This window comes from Phycodurus eques, chromosome 2 (assembly GCF_024500275.1).
Source record: "Phycodurus eques isolate BA_2022a chromosome 2, UOR_Pequ_1.1, whole genome shotgun sequence".
NCBI classification, from domain to species: Eukaryota; Metazoa; Chordata; class Actinopteri; order Syngnathiformes; family Syngnathidae; genus Phycodurus; species Phycodurus eques.
In genome coordinates this window covers 17,816,341-17,842,286 of record NC_084526.1, presented here as the reverse complement: position 1 = coordinate 17,842,286, position 25,946 = coordinate 17,816,341, and the positions used below count along the sequence as shown (strand labels likewise).

At 40.8% G+C, this 25,946-nt stretch overlaps 1 protein-coding gene across 1 annotated transcript; it reads right to left on the bottom strand.

Moving 5' to 3' along the window:
• Positions 1 to 3,309: 3,309 nt before the first annotated feature.
• Positions 3,310 to 5,937, bottom strand: irx3a (iroquois homeobox 3a). The gene is made up of 2 exons (XM_061701858.1): positions 5,461 to 5,937; positions 3,310 to 4,553 (listed from the first exon to the last, which is right to left on the bottom strand). Exons 1-2 carry the CDS (start codon positions 5,713 to 5,715, stop codon positions 3,558 to 3,560), a joined length of 1,251 nt encoding a protein of 416 aa, XP_061557842.1. The 5' UTR covers positions 5,716 to 5,937; the 3' UTR covers positions 3,310 to 3,557.
• Positions 5,938 to 25,946: the final 20,009 nt, after the last annotated feature.

The following is a 25,946-nucleotide window of genomic DNA, read 5'->3' as shown; positions in this document are numbered from 1 at the left end:
TGGACCTTTTGTCAACAACAACTCCTGGGCTGTTCTTTAACTTGGGTGCTTTCTCTCCCTGTTCTCAATGTAAGGGGTTTTCTCAACTGGTTCTCTGGCCTTCAGAGGTATGCGTTCCTGCAGTCGAGGGGGCCTGCGTCGGACAGTGGCTCATAAAAGGATTAGCTTGCCGCACAAAGACAGTGGTCCACTTCTAAGCCTGACTGGGGCCACAAAGGAGGTGACATTTGTGTGTCTCTGAGAGAGGGGCAGGGGGCGACTTGACAGAAAAGGGTGGATGAGGTGAAAACATAAAGCTGACCCTCTTTATTTGAAGCCTCTTCCACAGCGAGGGGGCACCTCTATGACACCCCCCCCCCCCCCCCCCCCCCCCCCACACACACACACACACACACCCCACTCTCCTTTTTCCAATGGGTCGCCCTGGTGTTTATTTACTCCAAGCTCATTCACACACAGGGGGCCCTCTGATGGCTCCATCGGACCCCCTTTTCATTCTGTCGGACGCTGGATCAGTGAGCACTTTTTGGGAAAGACAGATTGGATTTCTTTTTAATGACTCCAATCTTTTTTTTTTTTTTTTGACGGCTAAACAAAACCAAATCATCTGTCTTGTTTTTTTGTCTTTCTGGGGTACAGACTATAGCCAATTACTTTGCTTTTCAATCACAAACACCCGTGATGTTGCATCATCTCAACAAGGGGTGGTGAACATGCGGCCCGTGAGCCAAAATTTTGGCTCCCAACAGTATATATATATATATATATATATACACACACACACACAAACAGTATAAATATATATATAAAGAACCACAAATTGTGATAATATCTCATAATTATTTCTAAACATCCTATTCAAATTAAGAATGACTTTAAAAAATGGATAGTTAGCTATGGGGACACTTATACAAAGACTTTTTAAAATCATTAATAAATCCATAATTTCATGCACCGATCACATGATTCCCTTATGGCTGATGTTATCAGGCCTCATTCGGTCCCTCAGGAGCAAACATCCTGTGAAAGTCATAACCAGTGTTTTTTTTTTTTTTTTTTTAAATTAAATTACATTTATTTTTACTGTAGTTGAAAAAAAATTCTCCTAAATTTAATTTCCTGTCCACGTGCAACCCCCCAATAACTGATGTACAAAAACACTTCTGTTTAATGTGAAGTCCAAGTGACCGTTACTTACAAGAACGTCGGTAAAAGAAAAAGAAAGGGAAAAGGAAAAAGAGTGCGGGGGAGGCGGGGCGGGGCGGGGGGGGGTGCTTCAATCAGCTGATGCAACTTGTGAATATTCATGACGGTGCTCTTAGATGAGCCTCTCAAGCTGGATAATTGATTGGACAGACTCATGCGTGTTTCGAGTCAATGTTGAAGACGTTCAAACATTTGTCGACGTTTGTCAGTTGTCATGCATCGGTTTTGAAACATAAAACAACTCGGGAAAATTAAAAATAAGTTAAAAAAAAAAAAATCTAGTTTTTTTTTGGGGGGGGGGTTGTTTTTCCATAAGATATTTCTTGAGATGTCGTGTATGTATATTTTCTCATACTAAGGATTTGCATTAAGATGTAAATGTCTCACATGATTGTATAAGGCTGCTGGGCTATGTTTGTAAATTCCTGCGCACTTTCCTGAACGCAGCATTACCTCTGTTCAAGCTTTTTTAAAATCCAATAGTGTATTCATTGTGAGCTTTCTTATATGTATCTTTTATCCATTTGACTGAGACAGGCTTACGTAGATCAGATATTATTATTTTCTTTTGTAAGAATTTAGATTATAATTTAAACGAAAAAAAGTACAAACAAATTATCGATTTGAATAATCTTTTATTCAAATATATTGCAACCGTTTTCATTCGTTTTGGCCGTTGTCATTTTTGGGGGACTTAATCTACGAAACGACTTTCTTCAAAAGTGGCTTTTATAATAATAATTTAATAAAACTCTTCGTTACAAAGTGTATATTTTCGTCAAATTGTTCTTTTTAGTCATTCGGGGTTACTTAGTTTATTTCGTTATTCTTAAGCATCCCATTCCCACGTCAGAAACGCCTTATAGTTTAAAATACCAAAACTGCAATTTTACACTCAAAACTCATTTTCGTCATCGTATTTACAAAGGCAACCGTCTATTTAGCTGATATATCAAATATCAAATATGAGCGAGTTCAAAGTATACATAAGCATTTGAGTGTGAGCGTGTGTTGCAGCTGGCGCAGGGGCTGTGTGTGTGCAGCAGACTGTAGAGGGCGCTCCAACACCAACTTTGACACCATCACGCACAGACTCTGGAGGGTGCAAACGCAAATAAATGACGTTATTATTAGTTTAACGCCGACGATAAATTACAATTATCGGGGCGTCGTTAATTGAGAGAGAGAGTTTGTGTGTTCAGTACAACTGGAGCATGATTAGATCTGGGAGTTGCATTGTGAGGATAAAAAATACAATAATTAAAAAAAAGAAATCCACCTTGAAAAATATCAAGCATGCAGTTTCTTTATAGGAATGTTTACAAATGACACATTAATGCGAGGATAATCCCCTAATATTAATATCCAATTGCATTCCGCAATACTGCCTAATTATCTTTAAGTCCCTCTCATGCAAAGCCCTTTTTCCTGTAAGATTGACTTTCAAGACAAGCTGTCCTCTTTAAAGTTGCAGCAATTCATTTATTATTAGCCAAAAATATAGACTTTTCTTGTACAATTTTGGTTCACAAGTATGTACATATTCTTAACTTTATATACAAAAAATAACAACATCAAATCCTTACAAAGAAAAAAGAAAAGGGGAAAAGCAAAAAAAAAAAAAAAAAAAAAACTCACAGTCTACACACAGGGTTCATACATTATTACATTAGCAAGTTTTTTTTTTTTTTTTACACAGGACATGCTTACAATGTAACTATACACAGATGGTATTATCTATTTTACATTCCATATTCAGATTGAAAGCAAAAAAAGAAGCATAAGAAGAGGCCTGGGAATTGGAAAAAAAATAGAGACAAAAAGTGGCAATTGCCTTTGAAAAAGAAACAATGAGAAATAAAGTTTGTAAAATTAGATGTCAATGAATCGACATTATTTCTAGAATTGAAAAATAATAATAATAATAATAACAAGACATTTTTGCCGTGCAGCCAAAAGGCACTAAAGATTCCATCTTGAGCGGCCACAGAAATATTAAATAGTAATGACTGCCTATTATTAGAACATATCAATGCATTGGACTGTTGCTGGCGTACGCTGTAAATAATAAGACGGCAAAAAAAAAAAAAAAAAAAAGGGGAGCATGGTGCGCGAAAAGTAAAAATAAAAATAGGGACGTTATGAATATTATTACTATTATTGTTTTTAAATGCTTTGTGGTCTGCACCCACGCACGCACACGCACGCGCGTTGTGTGTGGCCTACGGAGAAAAGGATCCATCACCAGGTGGAAAAAGAGACAGTTCGAAAAGAGAAAAAGAAAACAAACAAAATGAGTGGAAGCGGGCTTGGAGTGTTTTGCGCGTCCACAAACACACACGCGGCGGTTCTCAGTGTCGCGGACCGGTACCTGTGAGCGCAGAGTCCGCACCGGTACCGGCAGCGGCCCCCTTGCCGCCTCCGTACAGCGCCAGGCCGCCCCCGGCCTGGTTGGCCAGGCCCAGGTAGTGGTTGGAGTTTAGCAGGGCCAGATGGTGCGCCGAGAAGCCTCGGTTCGTCCACGTCTGGATCTTCCCCACCGCGGGACACGACGCGAGGAGTCTGTGCGGGGCCACGAGGCCGTGCTGCTGGTGGGGGGCTTGCGGAGACTTGCGCGGGTTGTCCGGGGCCGCGGCCGTCTCCGCCAGCGACCAGATTTTGGGTTTCTGGGCCGGAGCTTGGCTGTTCTCCGAGGGCGGGGAGCCGACCGGCCCCGAGGAGTTGAGTTTGTCCCCGTCAGCTTTGAGCTCCAGCGGGGAGGAGCCGCGGTGGTGGATCTGAAGGTGGTGATGGTGCAGGCCCGCTTTGAGAAACCTCTGCTCGGATAAATCCTCATAGCCGTCCGAACCCTCCGAGTCGCTCCTCGCGTCCAGTTTGAGTTCCGAATGCAGGTCGTCCTGCTCGTCCAGGTCGTCCTTGCTCTCAATATTCTCCGTGTCGATGTTCTCGAGGTCGATCTCCTCCTCGTCCTCCCGTTTGTCGCCCTCGTCGCCCTCGTGGTCGCTGGGGTAGACGTTGCCATCCTCGTCGGTTCGGTTCCGAGGCGCCCACGTCATCTTGTTCTCCTTTTTGAGCCTCCTGCGGGCGTTGGCGAACCAGGTGGAGACCTGGGTCAGCGTCATCTTGGTGATGATGGCCAGCATAATCTTCTCGCCCTTGGTCGGGTACGGGTTCTTGCGGTGCTCGCTGAGCCAGGCCTTCAGAGTGCTGGTGCTCTCCCGCGTGGCGTTCTTGGGCCGGGACGGGTCGCCGAACTGGTACTGGCCGTACGGGTAGAAGGCCGGGTGGTGGTGGGGGAAGCCGGCGTGCTGAACCCCGGGGCCGTCCTTCAGTTCGTACTGGGCGCCCTGCGTGCGTTCACAACACAGTTCAACTCCAATACATTCGCTCGCTTACTTTATTTACGACTTTTAAACATGTTTGTGCTCATTTTGTTCTATCACTTTGAATGAATTCTTTATTTTGCATATTTAAAACACGTCGATGCATCTTTTCTTTATTTCAACTGCAATACATCCACTTTGAATCCATTATTTATCGGACTTTTTATTCTTCTTTTACTTTTTAAATTCCAACACAGTCACTTTTCGTGAATGATTGACTTTATTTCACATGCGCTTATTTTACTTTTACTTTTATGCTCCATTTGACTTCCACATTCCAATACTCTCTATTAATGCATTATTTACTTCGGCCTACATGTTTATCATCATGCGTAAGCTTTTTTTTTTTTGTAATTTTTTTTTTTACTTTTAAACCCGCAATACAGTCACTTGTAATGCATTTCTTTTGCTTGAATTAGCCACCCTTTTTAAGATTTTGTTCACCGTTTAAACTCCCGTACAGTCGATTTTAAGGCATTATTTCCATTATTTTGACACGTGATTCGCCGCGTTTAAACACTTGTGCGATGATGTTACTTTTGCTCACTGTTCCAGTCACATTTAATGAATCATTTACTTGATTTTGCCCGTTTACCAACATTTTTTCAAGATGTATGCAATTTGTTTTCCAACTTCACTTTAACGCGCGTAACTCCAGCCATTTCTGTTGTTTTTTTGTGGACAGTTTAACTAGAAATCGTTTGTCCCGGTCTCTGTGTTGTGGTATTAATTTTTAAACCGCTTATAACGAGTTTGCCCCCCCCCTCCCACCCACTCTACCCCCCCCCCCCCCCAAAAAAAAGCTTGGAGGCCTCCGAAGTGGCACATACGAGTCAAAATGTTGTTTGTTTGTTTGTTTGTGGTGACTCACCAGCTGGTTGAAAATGGAGATGTCGTTGGAGTAGGGCAGAAAGGCTCCGTAGCCCTGCGCGGCGGCGGCGGCGGCGAACGGCGCTCCGTACATGGACGAGAGCACGTTGGAGAGCGCGCCCGACGGACTGAGCTCCGCGGCGGCCGCGGCGGCGGCGGCGGCGGCGGCGGCGCTCCGGGCGTTGCCGGCCATGCCCTGGCGCTCCGGAGGGTACACGGGCCGAATGTACTGGTAGCCCAGCTGGGGGAACGACATGGCGGCCGGCGGCGGAGGCGAGAGCGAGCGAGAAGTAGGAAAATCCACTTTTTTTGTTGTTGTTGTTGTCGGTTTCTTAGAGTGTGCAAAGCATGAGGGCCGAGGGAAGGGAGAGTATTTCCACTGCGAAGGATCCGCTCTCTCGTCTCTTCTTCTTCTTCTTCTTCTTCTCCTCCTTCTTCTTCTATTGATCTGGATGGACTAAGGTCAGGTCCTTACAGATTGCTTTAGATTATTGGGACTCCCTTGCTCAGATTGACATTTCTAGTCCTTTACAAACCCCGCCTCTTTGTCGAATCTCACCCCCTTCTCTCTCTCTCTCTCTCTCTCTCTCTCTCTCTCTCTCTCTCTCTCTCTCTCTCTCTCTCTCGTTCTGTCTCTTTCCCCTCCCTGCTTCTACTTGGATAAATGCACTGTCCCATTTGAATACACACTTCAATCTCATTTATCTGTACCACTAGTCCACCATCATTATTATTATTATTATTATTATTTTTTTTTAGGAGATATTGTATTTATCACAAGTCAAAACCTGGGAATAAATATCATGCGAATTGATGTCATTCTAAACAGTCAAATAATGAGTTTATTCAGATTTAAACCGTTATGATTCGACACTTCGCAAGCATCCACGTGTCACAGACTTCATTAGAATAAAACAAAATGTGTAATGGAGATCAAAATAGATTTGGAGTGTATAGACAGCTGCCGACAGCTCACGTGTAATGAACATTTAACCTCTTTTTTTAAAATAATAAAACAATTCCATCAATTCGTCGTAAAATGATGGTTTATGAAATGAAGAAAAATGGTATTGTACATTTGCATCCGCGTGTTATGAGTCGGTCAATATGTGTGCTGAATTTCCCCATGAACCTTCATTAAAATAATACAAAGTTACATAAAATTAAGTAAATTGGTGAATGTTTTAGAAATAGATTTAAAAGATAAAATTCAGCATAAAAATCATTTTTGACACTTGAACAAAGCACGTGGTATTGTTACTGTTTTTAAAGAAATAATTTCATGTATTAATCAAATAAGTAATAAAAAATAAAAATAATAATAATCAGATGCAAATCATCACGACTTGGCACGTGTGAACCCTGACAAACACTCAATTGTCGTTTTGAAAAAATAAAAAAATATATGAATAAATACGTTATAAAAACAATATAAAAATAAATATTGTGCTCCCTTAATATATTTGCAACATTTTCCACAGTGAATTTTGAATTGAATAATTGTATAAATGTAAAAAAAATACAAACAAATTTTAATTCTAAACAGTGTTGTCTTGACTATCTTTTCTAAACGTCCCTTTAATTCAGACAGACCGCTTCATCCTACAGACGGAAATGACGCATCAATAAGAATAATTAATTCACGTATTTGGGAACACGTTGGCATGCTGTCCCCTTTTTAAAATCAAAGGGTTTTCTTTCCCCCGACAAACTGGCATTTCCGACACTTTGTGCAGGGGATGCTGGCGTGGCTCGTAAAATCCATTCTTGGAGGTAGGGGAGGCTTGGGGGTGAAGATACAGCAGATAGACACTTAAGGCATGGAAGACTAGACTGGTGATGATCATTAACACTGTTAGTGGAAACGTGGATTGGAACACGCACGCGCACATAGGACGTGTATTGAGAAGAGGTGGATGATATTAAAAAAAATCTAATCATAATAATAAGTGTAATAATAAGTGTTCTTGAAAAGAAACACGTATCATAATCCGGCACGAATAAATCCCCTCCTCAATTGGAACTTTTCGTGTCAATAAGACGATTTCCCCAGCAAACAAGGCGCTCATGAATTAAAATTCCACGAAGCAATATAGAAAAGTGTGTTCGGAGAAGGAGGGAGAGGGGGATAGGAAGGGGAGCAGCTGCTTTCTTTTTCACAGATTACTCCAATCACCCTCTTTTTATTTGAATACTGCTCAAAGTCTTAATGCAATATTGTTATTATTATTATTATTATTATTATTATAACATCTCAGTAGTTTGTGTAATATGTTTTTAATCTTCTTTTGGGTCGGAGCAGATAGTGATCATTGTCTAGGAGGGATGATAGCGGCTATAATTCTCCCCCCCCCCCCCCGTGTCAAAATGTCCCGAATCTGTCTGGATGTAGCGCGCGCGCTGGGCGTGTGCGTGTGTGCGTGTGTGCGCGCGCCATGCAACCCGGATTACGGGGTTATTAATTACAGCGGCTTGCTGGTGCCACTCGACCGGAATGGTAATCACATACATAGCAGTCGATGGCACAAAGAGAGAGAGAGAGAGAGAGAGAGAGAGAGAGAGAGAGAGAGAGAGAGAGAGAGAGAGCTGGGACCTTGGTTTCAGCGTGGTGTCTGACTTCGGCTGTCCGCTAAGAAGCGCCCTAGACCGGATGGACACGCGTCTCTCACCCTCTCTCATGGAACCATGGAACACCAGGACTAACCCAACCGCAACAGCCCAACGCCCCCCTCCCACACCCCTCAACCCAAAATCACAACACACACACACACACACACACACACACACACACACGCACGCACGCACGCACGCATGCAGTGATTTACTGTCTCCAATCGAACACACCACGCACTACCTTAACAGTTTCACACCCATCCGGGAAACTGGCTAGGCCCTAAAAGCATTAAGACGACACAAACAAAACACACGCACACACACACACGCCCACGCGCACGAGCTAGCACACTTTTTTTCCCTTCTCACGAGACGTTCAGTAAACAATTACAACACACACACACATACACGGTCAAAAGAAAAAAAAGAGGAGAGCTGTGACATCTCAGATGGCAATTATGCACATGACACCATTTCCGCTCTGAAGAAAAACGTGCATGGCTTCTAATGCAACACGCACACGCACAAAACACATCAAATCGCTTTTTATTTGGATCACAGGAAAAAAAGTATTTGGGCCACCTGAAAAGGAAAGCAAAACAAATGTGGCACACTACGTGCAACTATGAGAATACATTTTTTATTTCACAAGAAAACATCACAATTTTATGAGTAAAGTTACTTGACTTTTGGGATGTGGTAATTCTATGTGAATACAGTAGAAATATGAGAATAAAATTGTAACTACCAGAAAAAGTCATTTATAACAATCGAGTTGTAATCTTACAAAAAATAATGTTGTCATATTAGGATACTAAAGATGAAAGTTTAGAAAGAAAAAAAAAGTTGTATTATTTTGAAATAAAGTTTACAGATAGCAAGAAAAAGTTAAAATATTAAGAAAAGGATGTTGTACGTTCATGTGAAAAAAAACTCATTATATTACAAGAGTACAATTATAATATTAACTAAAAAAAAGAGCCATATACAAAAGAGTACTGTAGTAATATATATATATATATATATATATATATATATATATATATATATATATATATATATATATATATATATATATATATATATAAGAGCTATAAGAGAAGATTTAGTTGTCGTGGTCGTGAAGTCGGAGTTTCACGAGAAAAGAAATACAAGAATGAAGTTGAATGAGAAAAAAACTCATAATTTTACAAGAAACTTTCACAATCAAAAAATAATTTTCAAGAGTAATTAGTAATATTATGCTGCAACATTTTTTTATTTTGCGCAAAAAAAGTCAGGACTACAAGAATACAGTCCAACTTTCATGAAAATTCTTTAACAACAATGTACTATCATGCAAATATAATTGTGATTTCATGAGAAAAGAATGAAGTTCCACACGAAAAATTCATCATATTACAAGAAGTCATAATATGAAAATATTGTCGAAATTTCACAAGAAAAAGTTATTTTACAAGGTTAAAGTCAGATTGTTATGAGAATAAATTGTAATTTTAAATTTTCAAATGTTAAAATAAGATACATAATATTATGAGAATGAAGTCAAATTTCCGATGAAAGAAGTTGCAATATAATAAGAATAAAGTTACCCTTACATGAGAAAAAAAGAACATTAAAATTAAAATAATCACATAGTAATCCGCATATAAAACTGTACTGTCACAAGAAAAAGTCACATCACTGAACGGAGTTGAACTTTCACATGAAACAGGTTTGAAATGCACAAGAAACTCACAGTACTGCAAGAATAAAGGTATCCTCTGACTAGAAATAGTTGGAATAGTACCAATGAAGTAGAACGTTCACATGAAAAAAAGTGGTAATTTTAAAATAATAATATTCAAAATTACAAGAATAAAGGTGTCGTTTTACTCAAAAAAGTTGTAATGTAAGGATAAAACATATTACAAGGAAAAAATAGCATTAAAAATGTTATTTTTATTATAAAACAATGTAATTTAATGGGAATAAATCTGTAATATCACAAGAATCAAGTTGTCAAAATATAGTGAGATGAGTGAGAGATATCGAGCTTTCAATTTTGTCTTTCAGGGGGAGTCACTCACAATAATTTCACCTTTAATTTCATCTGAACACACAGAAATAGCAAGTGTACATGTTAGACACAAGTGTGATTTAAGTTTACCGTTAATATTTTCATTCACTATTCATGATCTAAAATTACATTTTCTTGGCATAACACAGAGAACTCTTAAATGTAGGCCAATTCATATGCAATGACACATTTCATCTTGAGTAGAAATATAACTACATTCTCACATTGTGTAATCTAAAAAATCCACATTAAGGATTTCAAAGGGGTGTCCCATTAGGCCCAAATAAAGCCCCAATGAATTTTGCTGTGTTCAAAGCACACTGGAGCTTAATCCATTAAATGAATTAGTCATAAATTAATTGTTCTCAACGACGGAAGCAAGTGTACTTTGAAAACGCATTTAAAGTTATTTTGTCTTTACTTTCAGGATAGCTTAAGACGGGATGATTTTTTTATTTTTTTATTTTTTTTTAATTAACATTGCCCCAACCAATCATGCATATAAAACTACTAATTTTGATTTGCATTGTGGCAAAGCGAAGCCTTAGATGCAACTTGCGACGTCCAGACGGCATTTCGCCAAGGATTTAAACATAGTGTATATAGCTATAGTACTGAAATAGTCTTATATTGTATTTACAAATAAAGTGGACACACCATTGAAAATGTACTTTTAAATGTCTTGTGTATAAATAGTTGGGTCTCTTCCCCATTTGTGTTTGCTGATGTGTCCATATGCCCACCCACCCCCAACACACCCACCCACACAGTGTAGTGTATGAACTGCTGCCTGCACTAGTTCAAATACTTTTTTTGTCTTGAGGGGCTTCGGCTTTTTTCCACACTCTGGGCTCTGCTTCCACAGAAGTGGAGGCAACCAGCCAGTCCACTGAGCGATGCAGAAGAGGCCAAACGCCGGGCGGAACCCGTACGGTCACTGATGAGATCCGGCCCGCTGTTATACATAATACACTTGCTGGCAAGATGACGAGAGCCATCCAGCCGAGTAACGTGGAAGAGGAGATGGCCTAACACTGGCAGGAATGCGCACACTCGCAGGCGAAATCCATCTTACAGTTACATACGCACTTGCAGGAGAAATCCAGCTCGCTGTTAGGACTAATACACTTACTGGCGAGATGACGAGAGTCATTCCATCAAACTTCAATAGTCCCAAAGTTTAGGCGTCGCGTCAGGTTGTCTTGGTAACAAAAGCTGGACTCGCCATTGGCTCAGAAGAATATGGGGTGGAATGAGGGTTGATTCACTTGCTAAAAACAGGTTGATTTCAGAAATAAGGGATCTAGAATGTGCTATATACTGTGTGTTGTCCTGTTTGGTCACTGTGTCGTGCAGATCACCTTTTACTTACGCTCACACAAGTTTGAAAACAAAAGGTTAATTGAGACTTGCAATCCACTACTCCAAAATTGTGGGATGCATTTTTATTTGAGATGAGAGCTGCCGCTACTGTAGATATTTTTACAAAGCTTGTTTAGGCAGCCTTTCCAGTAAGACTTGATTGTTTTTTTAACATTTGATTTGGTTGATTTGGTTTTCTTGTATTAACTGTAAAATGCAAAATAACTTTGTGTGTTTTAACCATGTGAAGCACTTTGTGAGTGCTCTCTGAGAAGTGCTACATAAATAAAATGTACTTACTAATTCACTAACTATTGTAATCCATCGCTATTGGCAGGGTCCGAAACCTGTCGCAAATAGCGAAAAACTGTGAGCAATTAATGCCCCTAATAAAAATGTTTAATATTATATTATTATATTAACAGTTTGAACCACAACGATTATCCCAAAGCGGTTTAATATCATTTCATATTCATTTTACATTACCCTTTAAAGGTAAATGGCTCACAGGTAATCTGAATTTCGGAAAAATACACCTGAAGTGTCCATATACATGTACATGTGGTGAAGACTCTCTTTAACTTACATTAAAGTTAACAAGCCAAGCTAATATTAGCTCCTTTATGACATAAGCTTTTCTCTTAGATTGTGAATAAATGCAAAATATCTTATGTCACTAACTTGTATAGTTTGTTGTCGATAAAAAAAAAAAATATATACCTGTAAACCTTGGGTGTGGCATCCAAAACAACGATACTTCTGCCCGGATCCATAAATCGTTACCTTCAAGTGACACCCGCTTCAGTAGCACAAGTGAAGGTGTCATTGTTTTGTTTGCTTCCTCTTGGCTCGCGTTGTCTCGCATCTCTGTATCGGTGGCACGATGCATCGATTTCACGGTAAAGTCCCTTTGTAAAGGCGGAAAGCAAGTCTGCGCGCCCCGCTATCACTGTATTACACGGCTACGGCCCACATAACAAGATGAACATTGATTCGGCATTACGGGTGATCGATAATGAAATAAGTAACTTCGGAGGGTGGGATGGGGGCAAATTAAAATGCATGCTGCCTCGATGCTGCCAAGCTCAGAGGTGACAGCAGGAGGGAGAGGAGGGGGGAGACAAGACTAATTTCCTTTCATTTTGACGAGTGTCATTAGAATGTCTGCTCGCAGGTTGCCAATAACAGTGATGACAAAAGGCGAATAAGCTATTGTTATTATTAAAACCTTGATTAAATTTAAAGGCCATTTCTCTGTAGGAATATGAGAACATTCCTAACACTTATACAAGGGAAGTGTGCTGCATTCGGGCACTATTTCTCATGAGAGTTGATGAAATTAAAACATGCTAGCAGTTAGTATGCTAACTTATAGTGAGGTACAAGAAGCATGAAGGTTGATTGATAGGGGATTTACACCTTGCCCTGTATTCAGGTACTAGTTATATTGACAATTGATCAAATTCTAATAGCAGTTGGTATTCTAACATATAGTGAGATGACAAAAAAGAGAAGTGCATAGGCTGATTGATAAGGGGTTTACATTTCTAATGGCAACTGATCAAATACTAACATGCTAGCAGTTCCATAGAACAATTAGAACCTGACGAACAAAAGCACCAAGGCAGATCGATAGGGATTTAAAATCTTAAATCTGAATACCGGTATTCAGTTATTACTGTATTTTTGCATCTTGCCCTGTATTCAAGTGCTATTTGTAATGAGAAATTATCAAGGGCTAACATGGTAGCAGCGGGTATGCTAACAAAGTCAGATAACAAGCTGAGTGCAAAAAAAGTGCTAAGGCGGATTTCCTGTAATTAGGTGCCATTTTAAATAATTTATCAAATGCTAACATGCTAGTAGTTGGTATTCTGACATGTAGTACATACGTATAGTACAGATAGCAACTTGAATAGGCCAGTGTGCTAGCCCTTGTCCCCACATAATGTAATACCAACTTTAATACTGTGCAGGGAACTTGTTTAGGTGCAGCTGCCCAAATTAGGGCATGGCATTCATTACCTGCAGGGCCACTATTGAAAGGAAATACGGTAAATTATTTGTGTAAATGCTGAGCTTTCTCAGTATTTAATATTGCTAAAAACAAAGCAAAACAAAAAACAATCTGCTATCTTTTATGCACTTGGTGGCACATACGCATTAGGTGGCACATTCGCACGTTATCCTGTGATTGCTATGATACAACGCGGACTAAAAAACTATCGGCTATTTTCCTGAAACATGGCTTCGCTATTTCGCCAGAACAAAAAAAGGCCATAATTTCAAAGTGGTTTCTCTTTCAAGCAGCCCAAAAAATGTCAACTGTAGACTCGCTGCACATTTTGGTATGAAATGCTACTAAATTCTTGCAAAAAAAAGGCTCCAAAGATCCTTGTGTGTTTCATACCATCATGGACCCTATCACAATGATTCAGATCAGTATTCTGATTAGCATGTTTCTTTGTGAGTCATTTGAGTCCTTTGCATTATGGGAACCTGTTTTGCCAGAAGCAGGAAGTCAACAAGTCTCAGATGAGATTAGATTATTTGGCCATCCATGAAAAGTACAACTGGAACATCCATGAAAAGTACAACTGGAACAAGTGATCTGATTCCTTTGTGGAGCCTGTTTGTCTATTATGGCAGATCCGTTTTATGTCAATATAAGCCAAGGATGGCCCATGGTCCAGACAACTGTCCCTTTCCCAGCTCCTTTGGCCTAGCAGACAAAGCCTCCTCCGTCTTTCCAGCTGTTTCTGCTGCTGGTTGGAGTCTGGTGACGAGGAGTCAGCTGTACCAACACGATGAAGCACAGCCTCCTAATCTTCTGCCATGAAGATAAGGAGGCTGTGCTCTCAACTCTGTCGAGAAGTTAAAGGGGCTTAAAAAGTCTCCAGTAAAAGTTATTTTTTGACCTGTTCTGAGGGTGTCTGTGCCAACTCTGTTGGGTTGTTGGAGGTACATGGCTTAGAACATTGGTTCTCAAACTTTTAACAGATTAAGAAATGCCTAACAAATGCTTAGCTCTCCAATTACCAACATCATGACCAACATTAAAATGGATTACTTAAGGTGGCCTAAGTGAGAGAGTTTGAACATTACCATTGCGCTTAAATATAGGAAAAAAGATAATGATTCAATTTAAATGTCTTGTACAACCAGGTACATAAAATTGTATCTAATTAAAAGCAAATAGTTCTTAAAGATTTAATGTCATTGTATTGCACTTAAAAGTTAAATACAGCTGCACTGTACTTAGGCAGTGATTCTTTCTTTTCATTTTTAAGAGGGACCCCATGTACCACTTGACTCACGTACAACACTTTGAGAATCCTTGGTTTAGAAAGTTTGCTATAAAAGTTTTTCTGACTTTTTCTGAGGGTGTGTGCAGAGGAGAGGGGGTGCATCAACTTTGGCAGGATGTTGAATAGAGTGCATGGCCTGAAGGGGAACTCAACACTCGGGGGCTCTATTTTCTTGACGAGCACAAATCCGGAGCGGCACGTGGCGTAACCCTGTGTGTAGGTGGGTTAGAACGGATTGTCGTAATCTCACCGACGCGCGCAGTTGGCATATTTAAAAAAAAAGTGTCTGTCTGCGCTGGTGGGCGTAAACACAGACGGCTTCATTCATTCCCTTTAAAAGTGAGGCACAATGACAGTCTCATACGCATAGAGAGAGGGAGCTGTGCTGGCTCGAGTATTATGTCACTTGGCCAGTGTGGTAAAAGACAACGTGATTAAATACAGGATGAGATCATGATAACCATGGACAACTTAAATATGTCCACGGACCTCATAAATCTCTCCCCACGCATGCATGATCATTCATGTGTCACCCCACCCCATCGCTGCGTGATGGCCTGTGGGGTGATTCAAAAAAATACATATGGGCAAATAATGATGATGATGCTGATGTGTTTATTGAACTGCTTTCTACAATGATTCTGAATGTTTGTTGTATACTGTTCACTTATTAATGAATGAAATACAGTACGTCTGATCCACCCCACGTCTGCCGAGCTTGTGTATCTATCAGCCCACTCTGTGAGGAGGTGGGCTGGACTAGTTTTGGTACTTTCGTGAACTGGCATAGCCCCAGTGCATTTAAAATGGGACATTTGCGCTGCTGGCAGCCGGCGTCAATCCTCTCCAATCGAAACACGTTATTGCATACTTTTTAAGAGCAGCGAAAATAGGTTGGCATGGTCAAGAGGACTCAGCAACCCGTGCTTGACTGGAGCATTAGTGGTATTGATTAATTCATTCATCTTCTGTTCCGCCTATCCTCACTAGGGTCGCGGGCGTGCTGGAGCCTATCCGGCTATCTTCGGGCGAGAGGCGGGGTACACCCTGAACTGGTCGCCAGCTAATCGCAGGGCACATAGAAACAAACAACCATCCGCACTCACATTCACACCTACGGGCAGTTTAGAGTCTTCAATCAACCTACCATGCACGTTTTTGGGATGTGGGAGGAAACCGGAGTGCCCGGAGAAAACCCACGCAGGCACGGGGGGAACATGTGCAGGAGAAAAAGGGCGCACCAACTCTTTTGGGATGCCGAAAGGGGGAATGTGACCTAAAAGGTTTGTAACAAAAGCCCTTTTTGGCCTTTTTTTGAGGGGGTGTGTGGGATCTGCACCAACTGTCAGATTGTGGAAAGGGGTGCGTGATTTGTTTGTGAAAGTTTGTGAAAGACTGTCATATATTACATGTGTAAGCATTACCACAAAGTCCTTGGTCAATAACTTCCATATGAATCATTTAGATTTCCTACTTCCTTAATGATGAGGTCATTTCTGGAGATATTTGAAAGTAAAAAACCTGTCAGTCAAAGTTTGCTGATCCCGTTGTCATGTTGTGGGGCTTGCTGGCATTTTCTAATCAGCTCCATTAAGTGGGCCGAGCATGCCATGGGACTGAGGTCAGAGGCGACTTTTATGAACAAACACGGGGAAGCTTAGCTCAAGTCTGACCCACCGTAGCACAAGCATGATGACAGTGGCGAACACTAATACTTAAAGACACTACTTTTTAATGTAATGTATGAAACAAAGCAATTTCTTTCATTTATTGGGTGAGCGTTACTCCCATTTCTTACATAATTACATCAAAAGTCATAAAATCAGCTTATATTACATAGTTCTTTCGTAAGCTTTCGCATGAAAATGTATGTAATAATTAGTTGGGAAAAAAGACATTTTGTTTGGTTACCAGACAAAGTTAGTGAAATAAATAAATTTGACGATAATTTATGGTTTGAATACCTCAAAAGACATCAGTTCAAGGATTAACACTGCACATACTTTTTCTTTAGATTTTTTTTTTTGCGCCACCCAAACATTGGGAAGCCTCTTTTCACATTTTATGATCCACAGTGGTTAACTTCTATTTACAGTTGTGTGCCAATACAGAATGGTCAAAGAACACAACCCGCGGATATATTTATGACTTTAATGTTGTAACAGGCGGCACGGTGGTCGACTGGTTAGAGCGTCAGCCTCACAGTTCTGAGGACCTGGGTTCAATCCCCTGCCCCGCCTGTGTGGAGTTTGCATGTTCTCCCCGTGCCTGCGTGGGTTTTCTCCGGGCACTCCGGTTTCCTCCCACATCCCAAAAACATGCATGGATTGGAGACCCTAAATTGCCCGTAGGCATGACTGTGAGTGCAAATGGTTGTTTGTTCCTATGTGCCCTGCGATTGGCTGGCAACCAGTTAAGGGTGTACCCCGCCTCCTTCCCGATGACAGCTGGGATAGGCTCCAGGACGCCTGCGACCCTAGTGAGGAGAAGCGGCTCAGAAAATGGATGGATGGATGGATGTTGTAACACTGGTAAACTTATTTTAACATGACATTTTTCACTAGGCATTTGTAATGGTATACTTACGATACTACTAGAGTCATTACTCTATTCATTGCATTCATGTTCTTTCTATAATGTTTTATTATTAGTATTGTTCCAGCCTCAAGTCTCACAAGGCTTTTATACCTAGGTGTCTGGTTGTTATGCCAACACATACCATACCTTAAATAAGGATTGTTTTAGCTCACATAAACTTCACATGCAGATGTATTGACAATCTTTGCTGGAAAACATTAAATGTTTTGTAAGCTTTTGCATTTGATTCTCTACTTTTATGACGTTATGGAGAAAATAGTTTTTCAAGACCCCCAAATGATAAATCCAATGTCTCAAAACTAGAGCCCAAATAACTTAACAAACCCTACAGCAATCTTCCAATCACATGACACAAATTAACCCTCACCTTTAAAACCCAAGCTTCAAGTAGTCCACCTGTGCTGACATCACCATAAATACAGAATATAAACCATATTTGTAACATTGTAGTTTTAGTGCCTACTGTCTAAAAAGGCTACTCGAGCAGCTCTGTTGTCACTATGTTGTTCAATCAGTCAAATACTTTCCAATTTTAGGCTGCAGTGCTCACAAGATCTTCCAATGTAGGCGAACAATCCACAAAACAAACGAGCCTTTTTGTCTCATTTGGGGTTTATATAAGCGCAAGCGCACACACTCGCACAAACACATGTGCTTACAGACGTGTGTGTGTGTGTTGTTCAACAAGCGCTGGAGCACGACTGGACCCAGCTGTCAGGTCACTGCTGTCACAGCCAATAATGATTACACTCTCCCTGCTCCTCAATCCCTGCTTCATTACCACCAAACGCACAGGAGATCCGCCTCCTTTAGGAGAACAATGAATCCATGAGTGGGCCTCATCATCGCCCCACGCCCACTCTTATCAACCCTTGGAGGGGCCCCAGCCATAACCCATTTCGCCGCGTTGATATCTGCTTATCTTTCGGTATCTGTCAGATTTATTTATTTTTTTATTCTTTACCCATTGAGAACCACTCATCTGACATTTTCTCTCCAAGCCCTGAGATGATTCCAAGGCCCTTCTGGCGATGCGAGATTATAAGCAAATCAATACGTATCGCTGCTGTCCGATGACAACCGTGTATGTCACATAAGAGCTTTATTTGATGAACAAGAAGTCGAAAATGTAAAATTAATGGAATGAAATGAATTGCAAAAATATCCATGTTGGAACAAAAACATGTGAAATGTAACTATGATGAACGGTTACTCACGAGTCTTATTACGATGGATAGCAAGCAAAAAATCACCTTTGACAATGTCGCAAAAGCACTGAATCGATAGTTTACAATTAAATTAGCATAAAGCATAGTTAAATGGGTAAAACTCAGTTCAGCAAAAATATTTTTACAATCGTAACTTAGCTCGTCGGCCATGGGTTCATTAAACATAACAATTGGTTATTTTCTGGACTTTTCCATCAGTCAATGGAGACTAAAACATGGTGTTATTAAATTGTATTGTATTTTCTTGGTTGTTCATCTAAGTTCTTTTTATGTTTTTAATTATGTTAACAGTGGACTGTCATCTTCTTAACTGTGTGTCTTCACTTGTCTTCAATACAAAGTGAATAGAAAAGGTGAGCTCTGTTTTTACCACCCCAATTCCAATGAAGTTGGGACGTTGTGTTAAACATAAATAAAAACAGAATACAATGATTTGCAAATCATGTTCAACCTATATTTAATTGAATACACTACAAAGACAAGATATTTGATGTTCAAACTGATAACTTTATTGTTTTAGCAAATAATCATTAATTTAGAATTTTATGGCTGCAACACGTTCCAAAAAAGCTGGGACAGGGTCATGTTTACCACTGTGTTAGATCACCTTTTCTTTTAACAACATTCAATAAACGTTTGGGAACTGAGGACACTAATTGTTGAAGCTTTGTATGGAGAATTCCTTCCCATTCTTGCTTGATGTACAGATTCAGCAGTTCAACAGTCTGTTATCATATTTTACGTTTCATAATGCGCCACACATTTTCAATGGGAGGCAGGTCTAGACTGCAGGCAGGCTAGTACCTGCACTCTTTTACTACGAAGCCACGCTCTTGTAACACGTACAGAATGTGGTTTGGCATTGTCTTGGTGAAATAAGCAGGGGCGTCCATGAAAAAGACGTTGCTTGGATGGCAGCATATGTTTCTCCAAAACCTGTATGTACCTTTCTGCATAAATGGTGCCTTCACTGATGTGTAACTTACCCTTGCCATTGGCATAACACAGCCCCATACCATCACAGATGCTGGCTTTTGAACTTTGCGTCCATAACAGTCCGGATGGTTCTTTTCCTCTTTGGCCCGGAGGACATGACGTCCACAATTTCCAAAAACAATTTTAAATGTGGACTCCTCGGACCACAGAACACTTTTTCACTTTGCATCAGTCCATCTTAGATGAGCTTGGGCCCAGAGAAGCCGACGGCGTTTCTGGGTGTTGTTGATGAATGGCTTTTGCTTTGCATAGTAGTTTCAAGTTGCACTTACGGCTGTAGCGCCAAACTGTATTTACTGACATTGGTTTTCTGAAGTGTTCCTGAGCCCATGTGGTGATATCCTTGACACGTTGATGTCAGTTTTTGATGCAGTGCCGCCTGAGGGATTGAAGGTCACGGGCATTCAATGTTGGTTTTCGGCCTTGCCGCTTACATGCAGTGATATCTCCAGATTCTCTGAATATTTTGATGATATTATGGACCGTAGATGATGAAATCCCTAAATTCCTTGCAATTGTATGTTGAGGAACATTGTTCTTAAACTGTTCGACTATTTTCTCACGCACTTGTTCACGAAGAGGTGAACCTCGCCCCATCTTTGCTTGTGAATGACTGAGCAATTCAGGGAAGCTCCTTTTATACCCAATCATGGCACCCACCTGTTCCCAATTAGCCTGTTCACCTGTGGGATGTTCCAAACAGGTGTTTGATGAGCATTCCTCAACTTTCTCAGTCTTTTTTGCCACCTGTCCCAGCTTTTTTGGAACGCTGGGACAGGTGGCCATAAAATTCTAAGTTAATGATTATTTGCTAAAAACAATAAAGTTTATCAGTTTGAACATTAAACATCTTGTCTCTGTTGTGTATTCAATCAAATATAGGTTGAACATGATTTGTAAATCATTCTATTCTGTTTTTATTTATGTTTAACACAACGTCCCAACTTCATTGCAATTGGGGTTGTATATTTTAGACAGATTTCAAGGTCAATTGAGACACCTGTTAAAACAAAGTGTCATAAAACACGGTCAGTTCCGTTTTTTTATGGTTTTATCTCATTATATAAAGAGTCAAAACTATCATGTAGAACCTTTTAGTCTTTACCGTCTAATTAGTATGGTTGGGCATAGTTGGAATTTGTGCAATCTTGGTTCCGATTCTGGTTCCAAACGATTCTCGATTCCGATTCTTTTAGGGGGCTGGGTCAAAAACGTTTGCATGGTTAAAATAAAGGGTGTCCAAATTGTGAACATACATTGTCTTAGCAGCCCGCAGCATAGACTAATATGAACATTTGACTCGAGGTTCTTTATAAACAGTATTAGTATCAACCCTATGAACTAAAAGGCAATGTGTGTGGAACTCACCTAATTGACTTAATATTTATTTATTCATGTTTCAGCTAAAAGTTAAACATAGCATTGTGAAAATTGTTATTTGGTACTGTTTTATCACATCAAATGGTTAATATGGTTTTAACTGTAGCTTTTTTCAGCTTGCAGCCTGTTATTGAAGGGAAGGCACCGGAACTCAGCATTTTGGCACGAAAAGTACCTTCACACGACATCGCTGATGTTTTATTTATTTATTTATTTTTTATTTTTTTTAAATTAATGGAACGAGGGTGGCACGGTGGCCGACTGGTTAGAGCGTCAGCCTCACATGTCATGGTCTGTGTTTTGGTTTGGGTTGTGTTTAGTTTTGTTCCATTTTTTCCTGTGTTCCATGTTTGTCGTGTGCTTATTAAGTTGTTGTGTCCACCTGTTCTCGTCTGCTTTGTGTCGACCAATCAGCTCTCTCCAGCCACTCATGTCTTGTCCAGGTGTTCCTCGTTGTCTCGTCTATCTGTTTGTATTTAGTTCCCTGGTTTCTTTCAGTTCTTGTCGGTTCATTGTCGTTGTCACATGTCTTTGCCATGTCATAGTCGTCAGTTGTCTTTATCATTGTGGTATGTCATTGTCAGGTGTCATTTTCCGTTTCTATTCCACGTCTTACTCACAGGTCATAGTTTGTTTCCAGTTTTAGATATTCGAGTGTTTCTTTGTTACTTTGATTTGATTGGTATCTGTTGTGGGACTTTGTTCAGTTTCCCTTTTCTAAGATTAAATATTATTTTGAGACTCCCGCACTCCTGCCTTGCCTCCCTGCTTCCCTGCAATTGGGTCCACCATGTTCTTACCTTGTGTTACTCGCCCTCGCCCTAACCACGTACGTGACATCACAGTTCTGAGGACCCGGGTTCAATCCCCAGCGCCGACTGTGTGGAGTTTTCATGTTCTCCCCGTGCCTGCGTGGGTTTTCTCCGGGCACTCCGGTTTCCTCCCACATCCCAAAAACATGCATAAAGTGGAGACTCTAAATGGCCCATAGGTGTGACTGTGAGTGCGAATGGTAGTCTGCTTGTATGTGCCCTGCGATTGGCTGGCAACCAGTTCAGGGTGTACCCTGCCTCCTGCCCGATGACAGCTGGGATAGGCTCCAGCACGCCCACGACCCGAGTGAGGATAAGCGGCTCAGAAAATGGATGGATGGATGGAACGAGCGCCACGGTGGACGACTGGTTAGAGCATCTGCCTCACAGTTCTGAGGACCAGGGTTCAATCCCTGGCCCCGTCTGTGTGGAGTTGGCAGGTTCTCCCCGTGCCTGCGTGGGTTTTCTCCAGGCACTCCGGTTTCCTCCCAAATACCCAAAACATGCATGGTAGGTTAATTGACAACTCTAAATTGCCCGTAGGTGTGAATGTGAGTGCGAAAGGTTGTTTGTTTGTATGTGCCCTGCGATTGGCTGGCAACCAGTTCAGGGTGTACCCCGCCTCCTGCCCGATGATAGCTGGGATAGGCTCCACCACGCCCGCGACCCTATTGAGGAGAAGCGGCTCAGAAAATGGATGGCTGGATGGATGAATGGAACCAAATGCTACAAAACGTTGATTCCTTTACCTACCAAACCGATGAGGCATAAGGTTAGTGTTTGTGATACTGTGAGACAATGTTTATGTGAATTCCGTCCCAATCCATTGTGATGTAAAGTTGCTACGTCAAGTTCTACCTCAATGTTAAGCTTTTTTTCCTGTCATCGGTTCTTACGTTGCTTTGAAGACTAAAATAAAAGCTAAAAACCATCAGTGGAAAAGTGCAACCATGCGTAAACCATGTATTTGTTAAAAAGAAATACATAATTGTTAAACATTTTCACATTGTTTTCAGTTATATTTATTCAATTATTCATTCTGAATGTTAAAAAGTCTAATTTGTCATAAAGTCGACTTTTTCATCTTCTGTATCTAATGTCTCTGCAATACAAAGTATTTTAGATGTGTCGCCTAAGTTGAAGAGTTTTTGCAGCCAATGGAGATAGTTGTTAAAAACATGTCATTGGTTGTTTGGTTATGAGTTTCAGCCTCACTGTCAAATAAGTTTACGCTGGTCTTCACTCATCTTTGAAACAAAAAAGAATGGGGGAAGTGTAGTTTGAAGACAGAGTAGACATTTTAAAGGACAGGTTTCATGGTCAATGGATGAACTTGTAAAAAAACATGGTATTAAAAAATGTTTTCATTGGTTCTTTTGAGACATGCAGTATAAACTCTTATTGAAAAACAAAGTGAATAGGGAAGTGTGAGGCACATGCATGTGTTTGGAAGGACAGTTTTGGGGGTTAGGGGAGATACCTCTTCAAAGATGGTGTTATAAAAGAATGTTTAATTGGTTGTTAAGCTTTTTTACAGTTTTATCTCATGATGTTAAAATGTCAATAGGAGGTGTGGTCTGAAGTGTTTACATGCTTTGTATTTGAAGTCTGATCGCCAATGGATATACCTGTTAAAAAAGTGATGTCAGTTACTTTTTTTTATGGTTTTATCTGATCTTACTAAAACGTAAGCATCATTTTAAGTGGACTTTTCCATCTCATACATCTTCACTTATCTTCAAAACATAGTGATTTGAGTAGTTGTAGATTGAAACGGAAGTACATGTTTTTGGGACCAGTGGAGATACAGTACTTGTTAAAAAAAATTCCATCACAATTGTCATAAAGTGGATTTATAAACTTGTCAATGCATTGCCTATGTATGGTATATACCCAATGGTTGAGAAGGGCCTCTTTTTGCTAATCATCAGGAGACTTATTGGCTGAGCACATCGCACATCAGCAGCGTTTTCCTGGTATTGGATAGCCATTAGAGCATATATTAAAAAGGCCTCACAGCCTGTCAGCCGTGCTGGCCTTCGCCTAATGAAATGAGCGCCCCCAGAGCTGCAGTGGATTAGAAACACCAGGCAAGGGAGTATATATTCATGTATATATACACATGATTATGTATCGGAAAAGTGTCTGCATGTTATTCCCTAGGTCCCTTTAAGACTCTGTGGAGCGCCAAAGCATTCAGGAAGGCGTAAGAGGGAAAAATCACTAATGCTCTTAGCATCAAACAATAAATCCTGCAGTTATTTGCCACCGTGTTTAATTAAATATTTGGAGAAAGAAAACGCAGCGTGATTGATTTGCCAGCCGCATTGATCCGCCATCGAGCGAGAGCCGTTTTGTTGGCCCAGCTGGGTTAATGCTAAATGGTGGGGTTGAGCCGCTGGAATAAATAGTTAGCAACCACTCGAGCGGAAACAAACCTCAGCTACAGTATATGAAGACATAGTAATGAAATGTAATGTGTTCAATCCTCCAGGAAGACACAGCAATGGCCAATATGCAAATAGATGTAACAACTAGATATTTCTATCAATAATCCTATTAGAGAAAAATGTGTGGATTAAAAGTTTTCTCATTAAGATAAAAGCACATTCATTAACTTTCCCTCCTCTTATAACCAACTTGTTTGGAGTCACTCACTAATGTTGTTCCTATTAGAAGAAAATACATTTAAATTGATTAGCTCTTTATTATTATTTATACATTGGGATTCAACATACAGCATGAGCATCAATAATCTGTCCTTTACAGTTTTGATAGACACTCTACAGAGAGGAATTCATTCAACGTTTATTATTGTGGTGTACAACTTCGAGCTGTTCGTAATGTTTTACCGCGCTTATGTAAAATGTATACACAAATAGAACAACTAAAATTTAACATAATGAGAAGGTTGTCACGTACGGATGGAGACTGGACCCAAGAGCAGGCGGAGGCTGAGAGGTTGTGATGAACACTTCATTGAAAAAGGGAAATGTAGATGGTCCTTGAGGTGCGCTGGTGGGTTGTGGAGGCAGGGGATGCGTGGCAGGCGGTGACAAGGACAGGGGGCTGCCTTGACGGCGTGGGTGCAAGGAACACGGAGGGAACACTGAGGACAAGGAGATACACAAAGGTGAGAAAGGACACGAGGAATTGAGTCGGCTTATGTGGAGATTTAGGAGCCGTAGTACCGCTGTAGAAGGTTCAATACTCTGGCCAGGTTTTCTGGGATAAGGCAGGCTTGAATGCAGGTGGTAACGAGGACTGATTGGAGACAGGTGCGCGGCCAAGGAAGGGGCTGGAAAGAGAGGGGAGGGGAGAGAGCGAGAGGGTGAAAAGCGCCACCCAGGCTCCAACAGAAGAACTGCAGGATGGCTCATGACAAAGGTGCACCTAATGAAAATGAATGGTGGTAGATGGCTGCAATATATCCCACAAGGCATAATATAAAATAATGCAACAAAAGTAATGATAAAAACAACAACAACACAATTAAAGATAGTTTAAAAAAAAGAGTCCAAATAATAATAATGCTTCCGCATTTTGATTTGATTGAAAAATGAAAATAGGTCACTGATGGTGTAGTGGTACACTCGCCTGACTTTGGTGCAGGCAGCGTGGGTTCAATTCCCACTCAGTGACGGTGTGAATGTGAGTGCGAATGGTAGTCCGTGTCTATATGTGCCCTGTGACTGACTGGCGACCAGTTCAGGGTGTAGTCCGCCTTTTGCCCGAAGTCAGCTGGGATAGGCTCCAGCGTCCCGCGACCCTAACCAGGATAAGCGGTGTTGAAAATGGATGGATGGATGAAAAATGCAATACTGAATGATGTACATTCTTCCTTTGCAGATTACATTAATAATTAACCATCCATTCATTTTCTGTACCGCTTACCCTCACAAGGGTCACGGGTGTGCCCGAGCCCATCCCAGCTATTTTTGGTCGAGGGGCAGGGTACACCCTGAAGTGGTCGCCAGCCTATCGCAGGGCACATAGAAACAAACAACCATTCGCACTCAGATTCACACCTATGGGCAATTCTGAGTCTTCAATCAACCCACCACACATGTTTTTGGGATGTGGGAGGAAAAAGTAGTGCCCGGAGAAAACCCACGCAGGCACGGGGAGAA